The sequence below is a fragment of the Aegilops tauschii genome, chromosome 2 (genome assembly GCF_002575655.3).
Source record: "Aegilops tauschii subsp. strangulata cultivar AL8/78 chromosome 2, Aet v6.0, whole genome shotgun sequence".
In the NCBI taxonomy this organism is placed as follows: Eukaryota; Viridiplantae; Streptophyta; class Magnoliopsida; order Poales; family Poaceae; genus Aegilops; species Aegilops tauschii.
In genome coordinates this window covers 549,145,766-549,166,345 of record NC_053036.3, presented here as the reverse complement: position 1 = coordinate 549,166,345, position 20,580 = coordinate 549,145,766, and the positions used below count along the sequence as shown (strand labels likewise).

Genomic DNA, 20,580 nt, shown 5'->3' with positions numbered 1-20,580 from the left:
TGTTTTAACATGCATGAGAATACAAAAGTGTAAGAACATTAAGAAAGGTGTGGATAAATCACTCTGAAACAAGAACATGTTGATATCAAGCATTAGCTTTTAGCCTTTTACCAGTAGCAACAATTCCAATTTAACTCTTTCATAAGTATATATGCAAAGTTGAGTGGCACAGGGTTGTGGATCCTGCTGATTATCCACAGTCATGTGGCATCTATGTTTCCGCCCATCTGTCACATTTTTATGATAATTTGATGTAACTAACCATTTTGTGAACATTTCTTAAGTGAATCAAAGAAATACCGCTTGTGTATAAACGCAAGTACCAAGTTTAGGTACCCAAAAAAATATGCATGAACAACTTGAGGTCAGACAACTTTTGTATCACTGTCATTAGAAAAAGTGATAAATTTAATGACTATAATTTTGATTTCTATCTCTAGAGAGTAAATAGCATAAAACTACCACTTTTCGTTCTATGGTTCCAAAAAACCACCACTTTTTTGTTTGTGACTGATACCTACCACTTTTCTCGTCGGCTATCTCAAAAAACCCAAATCGCCCGTTGCTAGCGTTTTTAACCGTTTTCTGACGGTCCGGGCCCGCCTGTCAGGCCACATCAGCGCCGTGCGTGACGGCGAGGCCGTTAACGGCCGTTATTCGGACCGACCGGTGCGGTCGGACCGCACCCGCTCGCTCGCTGCCGTTCTCTCTCTGTCGGCAGCATCTCTCTCTCGCTCCTCGTTCCCCCCGTGCTCTCTGTCTCCCCCGACGATGGCGGCGGCGAAGAAGAAGGACGACGGCGAGCCTGGGCCGACAGCCAGCGGCGAGGGCGGTGCTCACTCCGAGGTCAACAAGTGGCTAGGCAGCGCAAGTTTCCTGACCCAGCGCTCGTCTGGGCCACCGACGCAGGAGGTCCAGATGTCGCTGGCGTTCCGCGCGGCCAGGGCAGTGGCCAAATGCATCCACGCGGATCCAGAAGGCGGGCACCAGTGGGCCTCCTCACTTGGTGGCGTGGAGTAATTTATGAATTGTTTTAATTATTTTTCTTAGTTTATTTATGAACTAGGGTTAGGATTTGTTTCTTATATTGTTAATGAATTAGTTCTTTGGTATATTATTATGTATACATTGTACTCAATATATGAATTAGGGTTTAGGTTTGGATGATATGTTGTGCAAGTGAAACTGTTGCATACTTTTGAACTTGAAAGTCTGAAGAAATCTGAATGTGTTGTTTCTTTTTTTTGCATAGTTTGGATGATGAAGTATGGGAATTGAGGCTGCATTTTCAGGGTAGAGACAACATGGAAAGGAAGTTTTCCTTATCAGAAATGAATTACCTGTTTTTGTTAGCACTTATTGAACTTGAGGGCTATGGGTTGGATGCCTATCTGTCATATGTTAAGGATGAGGGTAAGGGGCTGGAGGGGATTGAGGTTTTGGACAGTGATGAGAAGGTGGAGGAGATGCTAGATTTGTTTGCTGAGAAGAAAATATTGAACATAACAGTGAGAGAGGCTAGTGACCCAAATCCAGCAGATGCAAACATGGACCACACCTTGCTTGAAGAGCAGATTCCAATTAGTCAAGTTGGTGATCCCATTGTTTATAGTGTTTCCCAAGAAGGTGTCCTTTTCCCTGTCTCAAATTCTTCACAGCCCCCACTTGTGCCTGTTGATCCATATTTTAACACACAACAAAGCTGTAATTTCAACAAGGGAAAAGAGGCAGTGGAAATTGAAGGCATTGAAGCAGAAGATCAAGATGAAGATGAGTTGGACAAATCCTCTTCAGATTTTGAGTTTTTCAGGGGTGATTACAGAGGGAAGAAAATTTCATACAAGTCTTGGGCTAGGGGAGAAGATGAAGGTGGTGAAGGAACAAGTCAGCACTACAGGGAAGAGGAAGAGATGGCTGAGCATTATTTTGGGGGTGCTTCTGAACCCTCAGAGTTTTGGCAGGAGCCAAATGGTTCTGAAGAAGATGAAGAAGAAGTTTCAGATCATGTGAAAACTGTGGCACAGAAGATACCTGTGAGGAAACAAGGCCCAACAAGCAGATCACACAGTGAGCCAGATCACAAAAAGTTTGAAGATTTCGTGCCAGAAGCTGATGAGTTCTGCTTTCCAGGTGATGAAGGCATTTCTGATGAAGAAGATGATGCACCTAGGTTGCCTTGTGGCAGCAAGAGAAAATTGAAGAAGAAGAAGGAGAGAATATGGTATGATTCCTCTAGGCCTGATGCACATGAACAGTTTAGGATTCATTTCTGCTTTCTGAATGTGGTAGAGTTCAGAGAAGCATTGGGAAACTACCATGTTAGGACACTTAGGAACTTTGAGTACCATAGGAATGATCCAAGTAGGATCATAGCCTGGTGCTCAGATAGAAAGCATGGTTGTGAGTTTTATATTACTACTTCTAAGATTGCCCATGAGTCAACCTTTAGCATCAAGAAGATGAATCTTGATCACACCTGTGGAGCAAGTGGAGAGAACACAAAGGTTACCATGAAGTGGGTTGCAAAGGCTGTTGAGGATACTGTAAGATCCAATCCTGGTGCAGGTGTTGAGACTATACTGAGTTATACAAAAAAGAAATTTGGAGTACATGTTCCAAAAAGTTTGGCCTACAGGGCAAGGAGGAAAGTAGTTGATGTTGTGCAAGGGGATCACAAGACACAATACTGCAGGTTAAGAGACTATCTGTAGTGTGTTTTGGACACAAACCCTGGTAGTAGGTGTGTTGTGACAACAAAGGAATTTGAACTCCACCCAGCACCTACCCCAAGGTTTCATTACATGTTTTATTGTCTGTTTGCTTGTAAGGAGGGGTTCCTAAATGGTTGCAGGCCTTTCATAGGTAAATCTAGTCTGTATAGTGCTTAAATAGGGATTGCATTACATGTTGCTGCTTACTAATGGCTTAAAATGCAGGTCTTGATGGATGCTTCATCAAACTAAGCACTGGGCAGCAAATCCTGGCAGCAACAGGGAGGGATGGCAACAACAACATCTTCCCTATTGCATTTGGTGTTGTTGATATGGAGGAGACATATAGTTGGACTTGGTTTCTTACACAGTTAAGGACAGTAATTGGTAGTGGCAACAAGTTTGGGCCCTACACAATTATGTCAGACAGGCAAAAGGTACAACTACTCTTCATGATTTGACTGATTTTCCTTTCACTATGTACTGCTTTTCCTTGCACTATGTACTGCTTTTCCTTTCTCTACTTACTTCACTAGTTATTAATACAAAATCAATGAACAGGGTCTGCTCAATGCAATAGAGGATGTATTTCCTGATTCCCCTCAAAGATTTTGTTTAAGACACATATATGCCAACTTCCAATCAACTGGGTTTAGAGGGGATGAATTGAAAAAACATCTAGACCAGGCTGCATATTCTTTCACTAAGCATGGGCAGGATCTGGGCATGGAAGCATTGAAGAAAGAGAGTGAGGAGGCATGGAAGTGGTTGTCCAACATACCAGTCCATACTTGGGCCAGGCATAGAATGGATACTATATGCAAGACAGACCTTATTGTAAACAATCTTAGTGAAGTTTTCAACAGGATGATTCTGGATGTTAGGAACAAGCCCATAAGGACAATGCTTGAAGGAATGAGGACAAAACTCATGATCAAGTTTCAGAAGATTAGGGAGAAGACAGAGACATGTAAGTGGGATATCACACCCACTTACTCTGAGATATTGGAGGAAGCTAAGAAGTGGGCAAAATATTGTGATGCATATATGGCTGGACCAGGAATTTGGCAAGTTACAAGTAGTTCAGAAAAGACCTACTGTGTAAACCTAAACAACTACACTTGTGACTGGAGGAGGTGGGATATGACAGCTGTTCCATGTAGTCATGCTATAGCAGCAATGCAGAAGGTGAAGCTACACCCTGAAGATTTTGTCCATGAGTTCTTCAAGAAGCCCCTCTACTGTGAAACCTACAAGCATATTATATACCCTGTTCCAGGCCCTGATTGTTGGCCACACACCATGGGGGATGACATATCTCCTCCAGTATTCAAAGAAAAGAAGGGTAAAAAGCAGACAGCTAGGAGGAAAGGACATTTTGAGGTGCCTGCCAAGAAGGATACATCAAGAATTGGGACAGTGACCTGTAGCAATTGCAATATGCAAGGTCACAGATATACCACTTGTGGTGTTCCACTGAAACCCAAACTGCAGATGAGAAAGAATAATCACCAGGTATACTTATTGATAAAGAAACTTCTGTTTCATAGGCTAGGTGGTTTAATTATAATTTGCTTTGTTAAATGTGCAGGAGAATAGGTCAGACTACTCTTCATCTACCAGAGCTTCTACAGGTGTGGTTGCACCCCCACCCCACCCCCACCACCACCATCAGCACCATCAGCACCAGCCATATAGCTAGGAAGAGGCCTGCAACAGCCACAACTACTCCAGGACCAGCAAAGAGGAACAAGGGAGCTGCTTCTGCTACTCCAGCACTAGCCACATCAGCACCTGCCAAGAAGACCAAAGCAACCAAGAAGACAGGGGCTCCTAGCACATCTTCACCAGCCAAGAACACAAGGTCATCCATTGCTTCTCTAGCAAAGAACACCAGAGCATCAACAGCTAGCAGAGGGTACACAGTTTTCAATGCTCCAAGGCAAGCTGCCAACTCTGAGATGGAGATTGGGTCCAAGAGGGTTAGGAAGCCAACTGGAAAGTGGAAGGCATATTTCACAGCTAGTGGTAACTACTGAAGATTCCAACATTTGAGAAAGTTGTCTTGTTGTATGAGTGCTGAAACCTAAGTGTTTGCAACCTTAAACCTATGTATTTGCTTGCTGAAACTTGAGTGTTAGCATTATGAAACCTATGTATTTGCTTCCTGAAACCTGAGTGTTTGCATTTATGAAACCTGTGTATTTGCTTGCTGAAACCTAAGTGGTTGCATTATGAAACCTGAGTGTTTATGACTTCTGGGTAGATTTAGACAACACTTATGCAAAAATTGATTCATTTATTCAAACATTCATAGATTCCACCATCCAAACTTTCTTTCATACAAAGAGTTGTACATAAATGGAAGGGATACATAGCTCAGACTCTCATTCATACTTAAAAAAACTACTACCAACAACTCTCAATCGTAACGAGCGAAGAAACGACACCACTTTGCTCTGGTAGAAGGGTGAGGAGCGAGTACTGCCTGTCTCCTAGCCCACCTGATGATCTTCCCTGAGCTCTTGCGCCTGCCGCCAGGGACAAGAACTGTGAACTCATCTGAGTTGCACTTCTCCAAGATCTTCTCTGCCAGCCTCCTCTTGAACTCCAGCTCCCACTCCACTACCTGCACTGCAGGGCGAGCCCTTTGCCTCCTCACATCCACTGCCTGCACTGCCTCCTCTTCCTCATCTGTCACCTCCCCAAGCTCTGGATCCATCTAGGGTTTCTAGAGGTGGGGTGTGGCGGCTGTGTTCTGGAGGGAGGAGGGTGGGTGGAGTAGGCTATTTATGAGCAGTGGAGGGTGGGTGGAGTAGGCCTAGGTTTGTAAATATAACTGGGCCACAAAGCCCAGGTACAAAGCACTAATAAACATAACTACCTTTTAAACATAAAAAGACACATAGCATACTCCAGCAGTGCTTATCACTGACTCCATAACATAGCAGAAGAGGTTCAAATACAGGCAGAACAGTCATTACAACTTAGTTCATAACTTAGCATTAAAGGTTCTAGTAGCATAACTACAGTTCTTAACATTGGCATAGACATAGACTAGAGTAGCTTCACATTCCCCAAAATGTACACCCCATATCTTCACATCAGATGGTTAGGCCACATACTTATAAAGGCCTTGGATGTACTTCACCATCTGCGGAACACACTTCATGAATCAAGGATGGCCTTGATTTTCTCAAGTTTCTCCTTGCTTGCATGCCCATCACTCAGCAGCTCATTCACCACATGCTCAAGCTTGGCCTTCTCTATCTTAAGCAAATCTCTCTCCTGTTCAACCTCCTTCTTTGCCTTCCTGGTATTCTTGATAATGTCAGCTTGACTCTGTAAAATGCACCTTTGTTCCTTGGCAAGTTTGAGCTTCTCCATCTGAACCTCCAACCTAGCTCTCTCTTCTACCTCTTTCTTCTTCTTCTTCTCAAATTCTTCCTCCTCAACTGCCTTCTGGTTATCCATGTGGCCTACCCTACCATCCTGCCAATCAAACATCTTGGATACATCTTGGACAAGCTTTGTGTACTCAATGCACAGCTTGTCATTTTCAGTCTTAAGCTTGGCCAAATGCTTCTCATACTTCTGCTTATCAACTACCCTGCCACAATTCTGTTCATGGTACATGTCCCACAGCCTGGACAAGCAATTCTGAAGAATTGGATGCCAGGGCTTGTCAACCCACTCAATAACACCACAGTTAACACCTTCACTCTGCATTTGGAAATTGAAATATACATCACTAAGTGCACTCAAATTCATAACAACAAATCATATGAGACTAAGAAACTAAAGGTGAGGCTTAAGTAAACTGAATATTTAATATAACTCAAACTATAACTGAAACCCAACCTGCTTGTACAAGTACATTCACAGATATATGCTTCCTATACATAAGCATTTTTGATAGTAACCATATCCCTCAATACCTTAATACAAGGCATATTGCAGTTCATCCTAAATAATACAGTGTAGGTTCAGAAGAGCAACTTGTCAACATAATACTGTGTGGGTTCAGAACAGCAACTTGTCATCCTTGTAAATACATGTGTGGGTTCAGAAGAAAATGATTCCAATTAAGGTACTATACCTGCTGCACTGGACAACCATAGAAATGCCTTCCAGTTAAGGTTCCTTCAAATGCAACACACTTAATTGGCCTCATGTGGTGCATCATGCAGGTGGGTTCAGAAAGCTCCAGCTGGCCACAGAAAAGAGGCCCCACGGTGGTGTCAGGGATCTCCTGCATGAACACATGAACAAAATCACCTTAGCTCACGGAACCAGACATAGATCACAAATTAAATCCCCAATCCAGCAAGAACCCTAACCCAAACCCTAGTTTTCAAGCATACATAAACATAGCTCAAACAGCAACCATAACCCTGCCTACTAAATAACAGTAAACAAAGCTTACCCTAGCTCACCAAGATGAACACTAACCTAATCTAGCTCCTAGATGAACCCTAACCCTAGCTCAGCAGATCGAAAAACTTACCCAAAGAGCCATGTCCATGCTTGTGATGTCGCACTCATACTCTGAGCTCGTATCCCCGTCATTCCAGGAAGGCATGGCGGCGGTGGAGCTTCCACAGCGCAAGTCACCGCCGGCGTCCAAGAGCAGAGAGGAGAGGAGAGTGAGAGCGAGAGAGAGATGAGTGCGGGCAGGGGAGCAGAGTGAGAGCAGAGTGAGAGGGAGGGAGACGACTTAATGAGCGGTCCGACCGCACCGGCTCGGTCCGAGTAACGGCCGTTAACGGCCTCGCCGTCACGCGCGGCGCTGACGTGGCCTGACAGGCGGGCCCGGACCGTCAGAAAATGGTTAAAAACGCTAGCAACGGGCGATTTGGGTTTTTTGATACAGCCGATGAGAAAAGTGGTAGGTATCAGTCACAAACAAAAAAGTGGTGGTTTTTTGGAACCATAGGACGAAAAGTGGTAGTTTTATGCTATTTACTCATCTCCAGAATATAGGAAGGTCAAATGCAATTGTATCACAACATTGTTCTAGGTCCACATTAGGACAACAATCTGAAACATGAGAAAACAAATAAGGATCAGTCTTCAGAGCATGAGTGACAAAACACAAAAAACAACACGCGCGCTCTCGTTCCATATTTTATATTACAAAAAATTATTCTCTCTCGAAATTTGTTCTAGAAAATATCCAGAGCACAAAAAGAGTTGCGACAAGCAGAATGAAAACTTTAGGTCACACACATCAAAGTTCAGTACCTAACTGATAAGTATGAGTACATGAAGAATCAATAACAGTGTAGATCAAGCAAAGTTTGATCCACAACAAGGCCTTGAAGTTGGTCGTGGGGTTCTTGCCAGTGCGAAGAAGGCCATGTAGATGACAATGTCAACAACCTTTGGGCTAGCATGGTGGAAAATTCGAGCTTGGACACACTTGGCCTCATCTCCCCGCTCCCAAACCACATGCATGCCTAATCCAGAAGCAACTAAACTTGTTCAATCCCCTTCACTAGTTCAATGGCGATCAGCTCACCATTCACTTGGTCCACAATCCATCCTTCAGCCGGGTCTCATCCTACAGATCAATAAGCACCAATCTTACGAGAACTTAGCAACTTAGGACTCGTTTGGTAGCCTGCATTAGGTCTAACCAGGCCCGCGTGATGCAGTTTTGGTTTTTTTGGTTGCCTGCCTTGCACCTAAATATCGGCCCGCACGATATTTGAATCACCTTCGGGCCTGGCAGAGTAGGAACGCTCGAATCAGATGTTTTTTCATAGTCAGGCCCGGCCGATGCAACCCGAGACATGTGGGCATCGAAGGCTGAATGTTAGGAGCCACGCTCGAAATGTTGTGTTGTTTCCTGAAGCGCGGCCATAACTACGCTCACCCTCCTCTCACCGCTATCTCTCCACTCTCACACCAGCGGCGGCGAGCACAAGATCTGGATGGTGAGCACCAGAATGAAGAACTGGACGGTGAGCACTGGCGTTGACCACCGGCTTCAGCGCCTCATTGGAAGCCGTTCGACAATGGCGGTAAGCCATTTGTCTCCGATGGAACCGAATTATACCATACTTGCATTTGATTTATGCATCGCGCACTAGGCATCTAATCTGCCTACCGGGTTCCATTTAGGCTTATCCAATTAGGGATTTAAGCCATTCGAACGAGATTGAGTACGATTTTCACATGGGGGAGGGGATAACTCGAGCTGACATCCTAGACGCGGTTAGCCTGGATGCGCTTGGAGTGGCGGTAGCCTTGAGTCTTTTAATCATCGACCTCCAAGGGCAGTGTACGGGTGCCTGGCTCAGGCGCCCTGACAACCATCTCCACCGCTTAGGCTTTGCTAGCTTATCGAGGCTCGACTGATTCGCCATTCACGACATTCACCATCTCCTCCTCCTCCTCCTCCTCTAGAATGATGGCGGTTGACGCCACCGCGACGGCCGACTGGTCATCAGGAGCCTTGACAAGCCTGTACTTGGTCCATCTGACCTGGATAGACCGACTCTCATCTTTGGCGGGGTCAAATATCAGCCTCTTCAACTCCATCTTCATCGCCTTCAATGGCAAAACATCTGCCTCTTTACGCATCTTGTCCATGCTCTTGAACTGAGAGCCCTCCTCCATGGTCTTCGCGAACTTGGGGCTATCACCAAGTGAGCACCCAAGGAGAAATGCCCTCCATCCAGGGTCGTTGGGGAAGGGGTTCATGGCTGTGGAGTTGTGGTGGTGGTGGTGGTGGTGTGTGTGTGTGTGTGTGTGTGTGTGAGAGAGAGAGAGAGAGAGAGAGAGAGAGAGAGAGAGAGAGAGAGAGAAATAGGGACTCTGAAAAATGATAATATCAAGGTGGTTGTGTTCTTATGGTAATGGTGAAATTGGAGGAATATGATGAGGAAGGAAGGTAAACATAGAGATTAATGATGTTGTGCGTCTTACTCTGAAAAATAAACATTGATTGCACCTTTTATTTTGAATGAAGCACTGAAGGGTGGGGTGCTATTATCAGGAACCACAAAGGTGTGGTAAAAAGTTGAGGTGCTAGAAAATTGGAGAATTCCTAAATTCCTTCCGCGCCGACATCATGGCTGCGTTATGGGTTGCCCAACTAGAAGCAGCAAGAGGGTTCAAATCTGTGTGCTTTGAAACTGAAAATACGTTGTTGTTGCAAGGGATGAGCATCGAAGAGTTCGACCAGTCACCTGCTTGCTTGGCGCTGGCGGAACTAAAGAAATGCTCAAAGCAAAACTCTGAAGTTGCTTCATTTTGGCTAGGAAGAACCTTAATAAAGTTAGGGGAGCACTCTGAACAGCTTTGCAGACTGATCATGTAACTTCTGTTGTAATGAACATAGTCTGTGAACCTAAGTCAGTACGATCACTTCATTGAGGGAATGATGTTGAGCAATACATGAATGCCCATGTGCCCATTATGGAAGTACTGAACTTCAAGAAAGCATCCATTCCATGTTGTTGCAACACATGATGCTCCTATTTAAGCGTGAGAAGAGAGATGGAACAATAGTTGACAAACAAACCATATTGGGCACCTGAGCCAACCAAAGAGTAGAGCCCAGTCATTCTTAGGTTCATACATGCACAAATTTTTTTGCTCAATTGGAATTCCTCTGTCTGTGTCATTGATACTCATAGACATGCTAGGACTGGGAACCATCAGGATATACAGTTGCAAAGCTCTGGTGTCTTGCATGGAGTAACAATACCATCATGGTTAAATGGAGAAGGACCCATTCAGTAATTTGCTATCCTAGTGTTTCTTTTCCAGTGGGCAACTAAAAATGGTTGGGCAAACTGGTACATCTGCTCCTCCTGATTCTAGGAATTAGTCGATTAGTAGATAGTTAGTTGAAGTGTAACCGAAAGGTGTGATACGATTAGGACTCCGCATGTTAATAAAAAACATTTTCTGTGCAATGTTACTTAGCTTTTATTAGACGTAGCAATTCCAAGATTGCTAATTCAGCAACGAAAGAAGTCAAAAGCCTTCAACTCTGCCTCATCATACCAACAACGATCAACTCACTGTCCAACCTAGAGCCCCATTCGTCTGGTGCTCGTCTGACAAATAAGCAAAAAATTAGTGAGTTCATGGCCTGGTGTAAGATGAATGTGTGCACGTGCTAGCAAAGCCACACGCGGGTGAGGCTGTGGGCTTTCAGTGGTTGAGGCGCGGGGATGGGGGTGGCATAAGAGAACATGTTGGGTGCACATGTGGCCAACTAAACAAAAATAAGTACAGTAACAGACAGCTTCAGTCACAGTGTAATCCAAATTTCCCATTTCTTATAACCATAAGACGCCGGACCAAACGCCTTGTTTCGCACCGTACATTATTTGAACAGACACATCTTTCCTGACGTAGCTTCCGTATAGATGTGCTCAGTATGGCGGAACGCCGCGGTAGTTGCCGGGAGGGAAGTATCTGCAAACAGCCACGGTATCGCGGCTGCTCCGGCAGGTGCGGCGGGCGCAGCCGAGCTCTCGCGTGGTGTTCCACACCACCTGCGTGTAGGACCCGCATACCTTGCCGGGCGCGCACGTGTTGGCGCGGTGATCGTACGACTGCCGCTCGTACACCCACGAGCCAGTGACGGCGGCGCCATCGTTGTACCCACTGCCCCAGTAGCTGTTCTGCCCGTAGATATGCGGGGCGTCCCACTTCAGCGGCTCCAGCTTGCAGCGGATACCAAGCCGGCCCGCGTATCTCTCGGCGTCCTGCTCCAGCGTCGAGTTCCACGTCAGGGGTGCCACGCCGACCTCGCGGCGCGCGTCGTTGTGCGCCTGCAGGAACTGCGTCACCGTGGGCACGCTAGGGGCGGCGACGGCGGCGCCATTGTTGCTAGTGCCGGGGATGCTGGCTGCTGCCGGCGAGGGCGAGACCAGTGCGAGCAACAGGATGGCGACGCATACGAATGGAGACATTGTCTTCTGCCGCATCTGTGACTGTGAGATCAGTTAATTTGGTGAAGTTCATAGAGGAATTGACGTGCTTATATAGAACAACAGGGGGTTAACTTGCAGAAGCGTATGCGTCAGTTTGGAATTCGGAGAATTAACATGAAGCGCTCATCTGCGAGTAATTAATGGCATTCACTGCAAGTACCGATAATTAACAGGTTAGCCGTTTTGCATGTATACATATGACATTTTTTTTTGAAAAAACAATATCGATTATCAAATAGAGATAATGGTTATATCATCTATAAGGAGAGATACAATATTTTTCATGGGCTCCTCGATACAATCCCTAGTCATGAAACCTTTTGCTAACCTAACAAGCTCATGAGCTACTTTGTCCGCTTCTCTATTACAATGCTCAAAACTGGTAAGAGAAAAATCACAAGTCATAAGAAAGCAATCCTCAATAATTGCAGCCACCGCTCCTGCAGTGCGACCTCCGTTCTTCATTGTGTTTTATGTTATCAGAATTAATAATGAGACGATTGCAACCCGTCTTTTGTACCAGTACTAGGCCAAACCTAAATGCTAACGCTTCCGCTGTCAGAGCATCCGCGCAACAATCGATCGTGCAGTTTCTACACTGGTAGAGAATAGGCCTTTAGTCCCGGTTCGCAAAGGCCATTAATCCCGGCTGTGCAACTGGGACTAAATATGCGCGACTAAAGCCCCCCCCCTTTAGTCGCGCCTCTTACGAACCGCGACTAAAGGCCCATCCACGTGGGCGCCAGGAGTCCGTCGGGGCGGAGGACCTTTAGTCCCGGTTCTCGTGGCTAACCGGGACTAAAGGCCTCCTCCGCAGGTTTAGGGTTTTAGCCCCCCTAAACCTGGTTTCTTTTTAATTTGTAGTGTTTTATTTCTTTTATATTTTATTTTGTGTTTTATTTTAATTTTGATGAAGTTTCAGTACACATATTCTACGCTACTATATACATACATATGAAATTTCAAACAAGAAGAATTCAAGAGGAATATATAATATATATTCAATCTCGGGTGACCATATACAACTTCGAACAAGTTTCCATACATAATTAGGATGGATGACCATATACAACTTCGAACAAGTTTCAATCTCGGGTATGCATATAAATTTCTTCGTCCTCGGTATAGTGTTCTCCTTTAGGATTGATGACTCCCCTCATGAAAAATCCTGCTAATTCATCTTGAATTGGTCGGAAGCGAGCTTCTGGACTAAGCCTCCTCCGCAAGTTATCCGTCGCCTTCCGCACGCTATCCGATGCCTTCCGCTCAGAGGTGTGTCTCCGGATGTTCTCACAAACATAGTATCCACATAGATTGGTCCCCGGTGGCTGCTTATCCACATTAACTAACCTTCTAAAATCTAGCTCATGTTTGAATTCACCGACAATTTCTTCTGAGAACCGTCTCCAAACCCTACAGGGCAAAGAAAATTAAATGAACAAGGGAGTTATTAGTTACTTGATATTAGGAAATGAACGAAAGAGACCGATCGATATAGAGCTCAAATGATTGAAAATAATTACTTTTGCAGCATTTTTCTCATGTCGGCCCAACGCTTTGGATCTGAATCCATAGAGTCCATGATTAGAACTCTGGAGGTGTGAAGTTCAATATTTAGCAGAATCCAGTGGAACCTTCGGACACGTTACATGCACAGTCATGCATAACTCATCGATTAGACATACCATGCATGGAGTAAACAAAAGAGAATGGGCACAAGAGAGAAACACTCACCCAAAATGGTAAGGAAATAGAATATGACTTTTGAGTTGATGCTTTCTAAGAAACTTGTACAAGTCTTTCTCCACGTCTTCGGGGTGATTTTGTAACACATGTCCATTAACGATATGTGGGTCAATGAACCCAACATCATGGATGTTTCTTATTTTGCATTCCCAAATCTTCAATCTGCATAATAGCGTACGCAACAATATAGTTAGGACAATATATCACGAGATGAGGTAGAAATAAATCACTTACAGAACGTAGCAACTCAGCATAGATTTGTCGAGGTCGCGCAGATTGAACAGCTGGAACAATTCACTCATATGAACTTGTACAGAGTACCGTTTGGTGTGATGCTCCTCTGTAACATCCGCATAAACATATTCTTTGTCGGCCCATGTTATGAATTGCTTGTACCAACGTAGCAGATTTCGCATTTGTGGTGGTAGACTCTTTTCCCGCGCAGGCTCGACGAGAGGCCCATTCCGCACATATTGTAATGCTATCTCACATACTGGCGCATCCTCAAGGCCTAAGAAGGCACGAAGAGTCAAACCCATCTCGGACGCTTGTTTCATGGCACTCGCTACAGTCAATCCAAGTGCTGCCGCTGCTGCTATGATCTCGGGGTCCTCTTCCGGACCGGCTTTCACTATGAGCGGGGGGATCGATTGTTTATTCTGCATCCCGAGCTGGTCAACTTGTTTCCCGCTTTTTTTACTTTCTTCTTTCTCCTCCTTCAATATTTTTGCTTGTCTACGAAGTTCATGTCCATAGTCGTCAGGCATATTCAGCTCGGCTTGGGACGGTGTCGTCAAAAAATCCTTAGCCCACTTCTTTTGCTTCTCAGTGAATACTTGCTTGGGCTCAGGCTCTTTTTTCGCCTTCGTATCCGCCTTCCATTTCTCATAATGAGCAGACGCGGCCAATTTGGTTTCAGCTTCACTAAGTTCCCAAGGCCTTGGGAGGAGAGGCTTCAGTGATGGCTCCGGTACCCTTGTGGTCTTAGGTACATAAGGGTCCGGGTTAATAGTCCAGGAGCGGGTTTCCTTGCTGTCCGCCTGCTTCTGCTTCTTCGCCGGAGGTGGATTGGGGGGCGTCGTACCCACCGGAGGAGGATTGGGGGGCGTCGTACCCGCCGGAGGTTGTGGATCGGGGGACGGCGTCGAATGGCGTGAAGGAGGTGTAGGTGAACCACCACGACCACCACCACCGCCACCACCACCACCACCACCATCGGAGGGGGGTGGACTTGTTAGCCTTGGCGCCTCGCCTGGAAACACTATGTACTTCTTTTTCCATAGAATGATCTGGCGCTTGACATCTCCAAGTCTTCTCTCCCCTTCGGGTGTAGCTTTGTCAATCTCCAGGTCCTCAAACTCTTGGACTATGTCTTCCACCGTGACACGAGCATAGCCATATGCAATGGGGTTGTTGTGGTGGAGTGCTCCAGGTGTACAGGGTAAAGCACTGCCGGTAGCTACCTTCGTGGAAACGTTCCCCACGGGATAATGCAGATCACATTCTTTCATCTCCTTTACATCATCCACGGGGTAGTGAGGCTCCGGTGCACGAATCTCGATCATCGGTGCATTAGCACCAGGCGGGGCATCCGTGGAAGCCACGCTGCTTCTCCGCTGCTGGCTTACGCGATCCGCTTCATGATCTTCATGCGGCCCTACAGCCGATTTTTCTTTTACTAGTTCATGCACGGTCTGCTTCAACTCATGGAGTTCCGATGCAAACTTCGCCAGAAGATCTGCATCCCGGTCCGTCTTTCTCTTACGGCTTCTGTAACAGTACGGGTCATTGTCCTGGGAAAACCCTACTTTCCACGGAACTCTGCCTTTGCCTCGTACACATCCTCCGTGTTCATCATTCCCGAGGGCTGTTGTCAGTGCGTCTTTCTCTCTGTTGAACTTGATCAAGCCCTCTTGAGCTTGGGTCATTGCGTCAATAAGGGCTTGGGTGGGAGCAAACTTTTTCTTCCGGTGAACACACACCCCTGTCTCTGGGTCTAGCGATCCCCCATGCCCGTACCACCAGCTTTTGGCCCTTGGGTCCCATCCCTCTGTACCTAGAGGGATTCCTCGCACCCTCAGGTCCTCCTCCATCTTCTGCCACTTAGGCTCCGAAAGGCGGTATCCTCCTGGCCCCATAATATGATGGAACTTTTTCTTACTCGCATTATCCTTATTTTTTTGATATTTCCTTGAAATGCTCCGATTTCTTTTGCCTCACGAATTCTGGCCAATCATCTTTCAGTTTCTCATGTTGTCCATTGAAATCCGGAGTCTTGCCCTTGTTGACATAGTCACGGGTTAAATTTTTCTTGAAGTTCCGGAATGCTTCGCCCATCTTCTGAAGAGCGAACTCTTTAACTAGCCTCCTCCTCTCACATCCACCCGAAACCTCGTTACCGAATTCATCGACTTTGTTGTATTCCGGAGGTAGAATGAAATGTTCCATAAGCTTTCTCCAGCAATCCTTTTTCATTCTCTTGTCGACAAAACTGAAACCAAGACGTGCCTTCTTTGGCTCCTTCCATTCCTGGACGGTGATCGGGACGTTGTCTCTAACAACGACTCCGCATTGGTTGATAAACTTTGAGGTGTGCTGTAGGGGCTTGCCGGTTTCACTGACAAAATCGATGGCATATGTTTCTCGTATTTTCATCGCCTTGGATTTGCCACGCTTTGTCGTACTCGATCCGGCCGAGGGCTAAAAAAAGAAAGAGAGTCGCGCGCGTTAATACATATGTATTCACATTTCAGTAAGTTTGTATCACGAGAGGCTCAATGTATATATATACCTCGCCGGAGGTGGTTGCTACTTGCAATTCAAGATCGTCGTTTGTTGACGGTTGACCTCCGTCGACAATGTCCGTTCCTTCACCTTCTTGATCATCGACAATGTCTGTTCCACCGTCAAGGTTCAGAAAAGAAGAGACTACATCCTCTTCTTGCTCATATTCTGAGCCCGGCACATAAGGAATCTCGTTGTTTATGATGCCCATTAAATAACGTTCAGCCTCCGGATCCCTAAGCGGCTCGGCTCTATCGTCCGCCATATGTCACTCCTGCATGTAGTAAAAATTAATTAACTATAAAGGAATTAAAAAATAAGATTAAGGGGACATAGAGGAGGAGGAATAAAAAAATAAGATTATTGAGCACTAATTTGCATAGAAGTTTTTGTTTGAGCACTGCCAAGTATTTTGTTTTTCCTTTTCTTTTTCCTTTTCTTATTTTGTTTTCCCTTTTCTTCTTCCTTTTCTTCTTCCTTTTCTTCTTCCTTTTCTTTTTCCTTTTCTTATTTTGTTTTTCCTTTTCTTCTTCCTTTTCTTTTTTCCTTTTCTTCTTCCTTTTCTTTTTCCTTTTCTTCTTCCTTTTCTTTTTCCTTTTCTTCTTCCTTTTCTTTTTCCTTTTCTTCTTCCTTTTCTTTTTCCTTTTCTTCTTCCTTTTCTTCTTCCTTTTCTTCTTCCTTTTCTTCTTCCTTTTCTTCTTCCTTTTCTTATTTTCTTTTTCCTTTTCTTTTTCCTTTTCTTATTTAGTTTTTCCTGTTCTTATTTTCTTTTTCCTTTTCTTCTTCCTTTTCTTTTTCCTTTTCTTCTTCCTTTTCTTCTTCCTTTTCTTTGTTTGAGGAGGACGGCAGGCGGCGGCGGGAGGCGGAGGACGGCAGGCAGGCGGCGGCGGGCGGCGGGCAGGGCAGGGGCAGGGGCAGCGGTGGCGGCGGCGGGCGGCGGCAGGGGCGGCGGCGGCTCGCACGGGGAAGGGCAGGGGCGGCGGCGGCGCGCAGGGCAGGGGCGGCGGCGGCAGTGCAGGGCAAGGGCGGCGGCGTAGGGCAGGGGAAGTGGGGAGCGGTGGAGCTCACTGGAGGCAGGGCGCCGGCGTCGGGGCAGGGCGTCGGCGTCGATCGGCGTCGGGGCAGCAGCCTGGCGGCGTCGGCGTCGGGGCAGGGCGTCGGCGTCGAGAGGAGAATAGGAGGTGGGGGAAAATTTACTAAGTGCTGTATATATAGACAGAGCATTAGTCTCGGTTGGGGACGCCAACTGCGACTAAAGGTACCCTTTAGTCCCGGTTGGGGACACCAACCGCGACTAAAGGTACCCTTTAGTCGCGGTTGGTGTCCCCAACCGGGACTAAAGGTTCTTTCGCGCCGCTTTCGTTCCCGCGCGGAAAGAGCCTTTAGTCGCGGTTCGTGTCACGAACCGCGACTGAAGGTCCTTTTTCATATACTTTTCAGAAAATAGAAATAATATATCAAAAAATTCAGAAAAATAAAACTAATTCATTTTAAAATCTTAAAAATAGAAATAATATATCAAAAAATTCAGAAAAATAAAACTAATTCATTTTAAAATCTTAAAAATAGAAATCATATATCAAAAAATTCAAAAAATAAAACTAATTCATTTTAAAATCTTAAAAATAGAAATAATATATCAAATAATCCAGAAAAATAAAACTAATTCATTTTAAAATCTTAAAAATAGAAATAATATACCAAAAAATTCAGAAAAATAAAACTAATTCATTTTAAAATCTTAAAAATAGAAATAATATATCAAAAAATTCAGAAAAATAAAACTAATTCATTTTAAAGTCTTAAAAATAGAAATAATATATCAAAAAATCCAGAAAAATAAAACTAATTCATTTTAAAATCCACCATTATAAAATCCAGAAAAATAAAACTAATTCACCAAACATATTATAATCTTCTGACATGTCTGTCTTGTCCTCCACTCCCACGATGTTTCTTTTCCCTGAAAGAACAATGTGGCGCTTTGGATCATCGCATGATGTACTGATCGTTTTCTTATCTTTCCGTTTCCTCGGTTTGCTACTCATGTCCTTCAAATAAAAAACCTGAGCGACATCTTTGGCAAGGACGAATGGTTCGTCAAGGTAACCAAGATTGTTGAAATCCACCATTGTCATTCCGTATTGCTCGTCCACCTTTACCCCACCTCCTGTTAGCTTGAACCATTTGCACCGGAACAAAGGGACCTTAAAGGAGGGTCCATAGTCAAGTTCCCATATCTCCTCTATGTAACCATAATATGTGACCTTTTGCCCATTCTCGGTTGCTGCATCAAAGCGGACACCACTGTTTTGGTTGGTGCTCTTTTTATCTTGGGCGATGGTGTAAAATGTATTCCCATTTATCTCGTACCCTTGGAAAGTCGTTATAGTCGAAGATGGTGTCTTGGCCAACATGTACAGCTGATCTCCAACATCATTGTCATTCATTAAATGTTTTCGCAACCAACTGCCGAAAGTCTCCATGTGGGCCTTTCTAATCCAGGATTCAGGCTTCCCCGGGTTGTCCGAGCGTAAAATATTCTTGTGTTGCTCGAAGTACGGAGCCACCAAGCTGGAATTTTGCAGAACTGTGTGGTGTGCTTCAGTCATAGAATGACCGTCCATACATATCGTTGATTTCCTTCCGATCGTGCCTTTTCCACTTAGTCTCCCCTCGTGCCGCGATTGAGGAATACCAATCGGCTTAAGGTCAGGAACATAGTCAATACAGAACTCAATTACCTCCTCATTTCCATAGCCCTTGACGATGCTTCCTTCTGGCCTAGCACGGTTACGAACATATTTCTTTAATACTCCCATGAACCTCTCAAAGGGGAACATATTGTGTAGAAATACAGGACCGAGAATGGAAATCTCTTCGACTAGGTGGAGCAGGAGGTGCGTCATAATATCGAAGAAGGATGGTGGGAACATCAACTCGAAACTGACAAGGCATTGGACCACATCGTTCTGTAACCGTGGTAGATCTTCTGGATTGATTACCTTCTGAGAGATTGCATTGAGGAATGCACATAGCTTCACAATGGCTACTCGAACATTTTTCGGTAGGAGCCCCCTCAAAGCAATCGGAAGCAATTGCGTCATAATCACGTGGCAGTCGTGAGACTTCAGGTTTAGGAACTTTTTCTCCGCCATGTTTATTATTCCCTTTATATTCGACGAGAAGCCAGACGGGACCTTCATACTGCTCAGGCATTCAAAAAAAATGACCTTCTCTTCTTTGGTAAGAGCGTAGCTGGCACGACCTTGAGACCATTCCGGATGCCGGTCATCTGGGTCTTTCAAAAGTTGCTGGTCCTACCGTGCTTCCTTTGTATCATTTGTCTTCCCATACACGCCCAAGAAGCTTAGCAGGTTCACGCAAATATTCTTCGTAACATGCATCACGTCGATTGCAGAGCGGACATCTAGGACTTTCCAATATTCTAGCTCCCAAAATATAGATTTCTTCTTCCACATGGGTGCGTGCCCGTCAACTCCCCGCGGAACTGATTGTCCGCCAGGACCCTTTCCAAAGATGACTTTCAAATCCTTGACCATATCAAATATCTCAGCACCAGTACGTTCCGCAGGCTTCGGCCGGCGATCTGCCTTGCCGTTGAAATGCTTGCCTTTCTTTCTTACGTTATGATTTCGGGGAAGAAATCAACGATGACCCAGGTACACGTTCTTCTTACAATTACCCAAACGTACACTTTCAGTCTCATGTAAGCAGTGCGTGCATGCATTGTATCCCTTATTTGTCTGTCCCGAAAGGTTACTGAGAGCAGGCCAATCGTTGATGGTTACAAAAAGCAACGCTCGTAGGTCAAATTCCTCTTCTTTGTGCTCATCCCAGACACGTACACCAGGTCTGCTCCACAACTGTAAAAGTTCATCAACTAATGGCCTTAGGTACACATCGATGTCGTTCCCGGGTTGCTTTGGACCTTGGATGAGCACTGGCATCATAATAAACTTCCGCTTCATGCACAACCAAGGAGGAAGGTTGTAGATGCATAGAGTCACGGGCCAGGTGCTATGGCTGGAGCTCTGCTCGCCAAAAGGATTCATGCCATCAGTACTTAGACCAAATCTTATGTTCCTTGCGTCAGCTGCAAAATCTTTGAACACTCTGTCAATCTTTCTCCATTGCGTTCCATCAGCGGTGTGTCTCAACTCCCCGTCGGACTTATGGTCCTCTTTGTGCCATCGCAACGACTTGGCATGCTTTTTGTTCCTGAACAGACGTTTCAACCGTGGTATTATAGGAGCATACCACATCACCTTGGCGGGAACCCTCTTCCTGGGTTTCTCGCCCTCAACATCGTCACCAGGGTCATCGCCTCTGATCTTATAACACAATGCAGTGCATACAGG

The 20,580-nt window shown here is 45.3% G+C and overlaps 2 protein-coding genes across 2 annotated transcripts; both read right to left on the bottom strand.

Moving 5' to 3' along the window:
- Window positions 1-5,879: 5,879 nt before the first annotated feature.
- On the bottom strand, window positions 5,880-7,293 carry LOC141041242 (uncharacterized). The gene is made up of 3 exons (XM_073507363.1): window positions 7,219-7,293; window positions 6,811-6,963; window positions 5,880-6,434 (listed from the first exon to the last, which is right to left on the bottom strand). The coding sequence occupies exons 1-3, from the start codon at window positions 7,291-7,293 to the stop codon at window positions 5,880-5,882; spliced, it is 783 nt and encodes a 260-aa protein (XP_073363464.1).
- A 3,811-nt stretch (window positions 7,294-11,104) lies between these two features.
- LOC109749812 (pathogenesis-related protein PRMS-like) lies at window positions 11,105-11,647 on the bottom strand. The gene has a single exon (XM_073509610.1). It carries the CDS (start codon window positions 11,645-11,647, stop codon window positions 11,105-11,107), a length of 543 nt encoding a protein of 180 aa, XP_073365711.1.
- Between the last annotated feature and the right edge of the window lie 8,933 nt (window positions 11,648-20,580).

Coding starts and splice junctions, on each gene's coding strand:
- LOC141041242 (XM_073507363.1), bottom strand. CDS start 7,293: ATGCCTTCCTGGAATGACGGGGATACGAGCTCAGAGTATGAGTGCGAC. Junction 6,964..7,218: donor GCATGGACATGGCTCTTTGG/GTAAGTTTTTCG, acceptor GTGTTCATGCAG/GAGATCCCTGACACCACCGT. Junction 6,435..6,810: donor ATGGTTGTCCAGTGCAGCAG/GTATAGTACCTT, acceptor TTCCAAATGCAG/AGTGAAGGTGTTAACTGTGG.
- LOC109749812 (XM_073509610.1), bottom strand. CDS start 11,647: ATGTCTCCATTCGTATGCGTCGCCATCCTGTTGCTCGCACTGGTCTCG.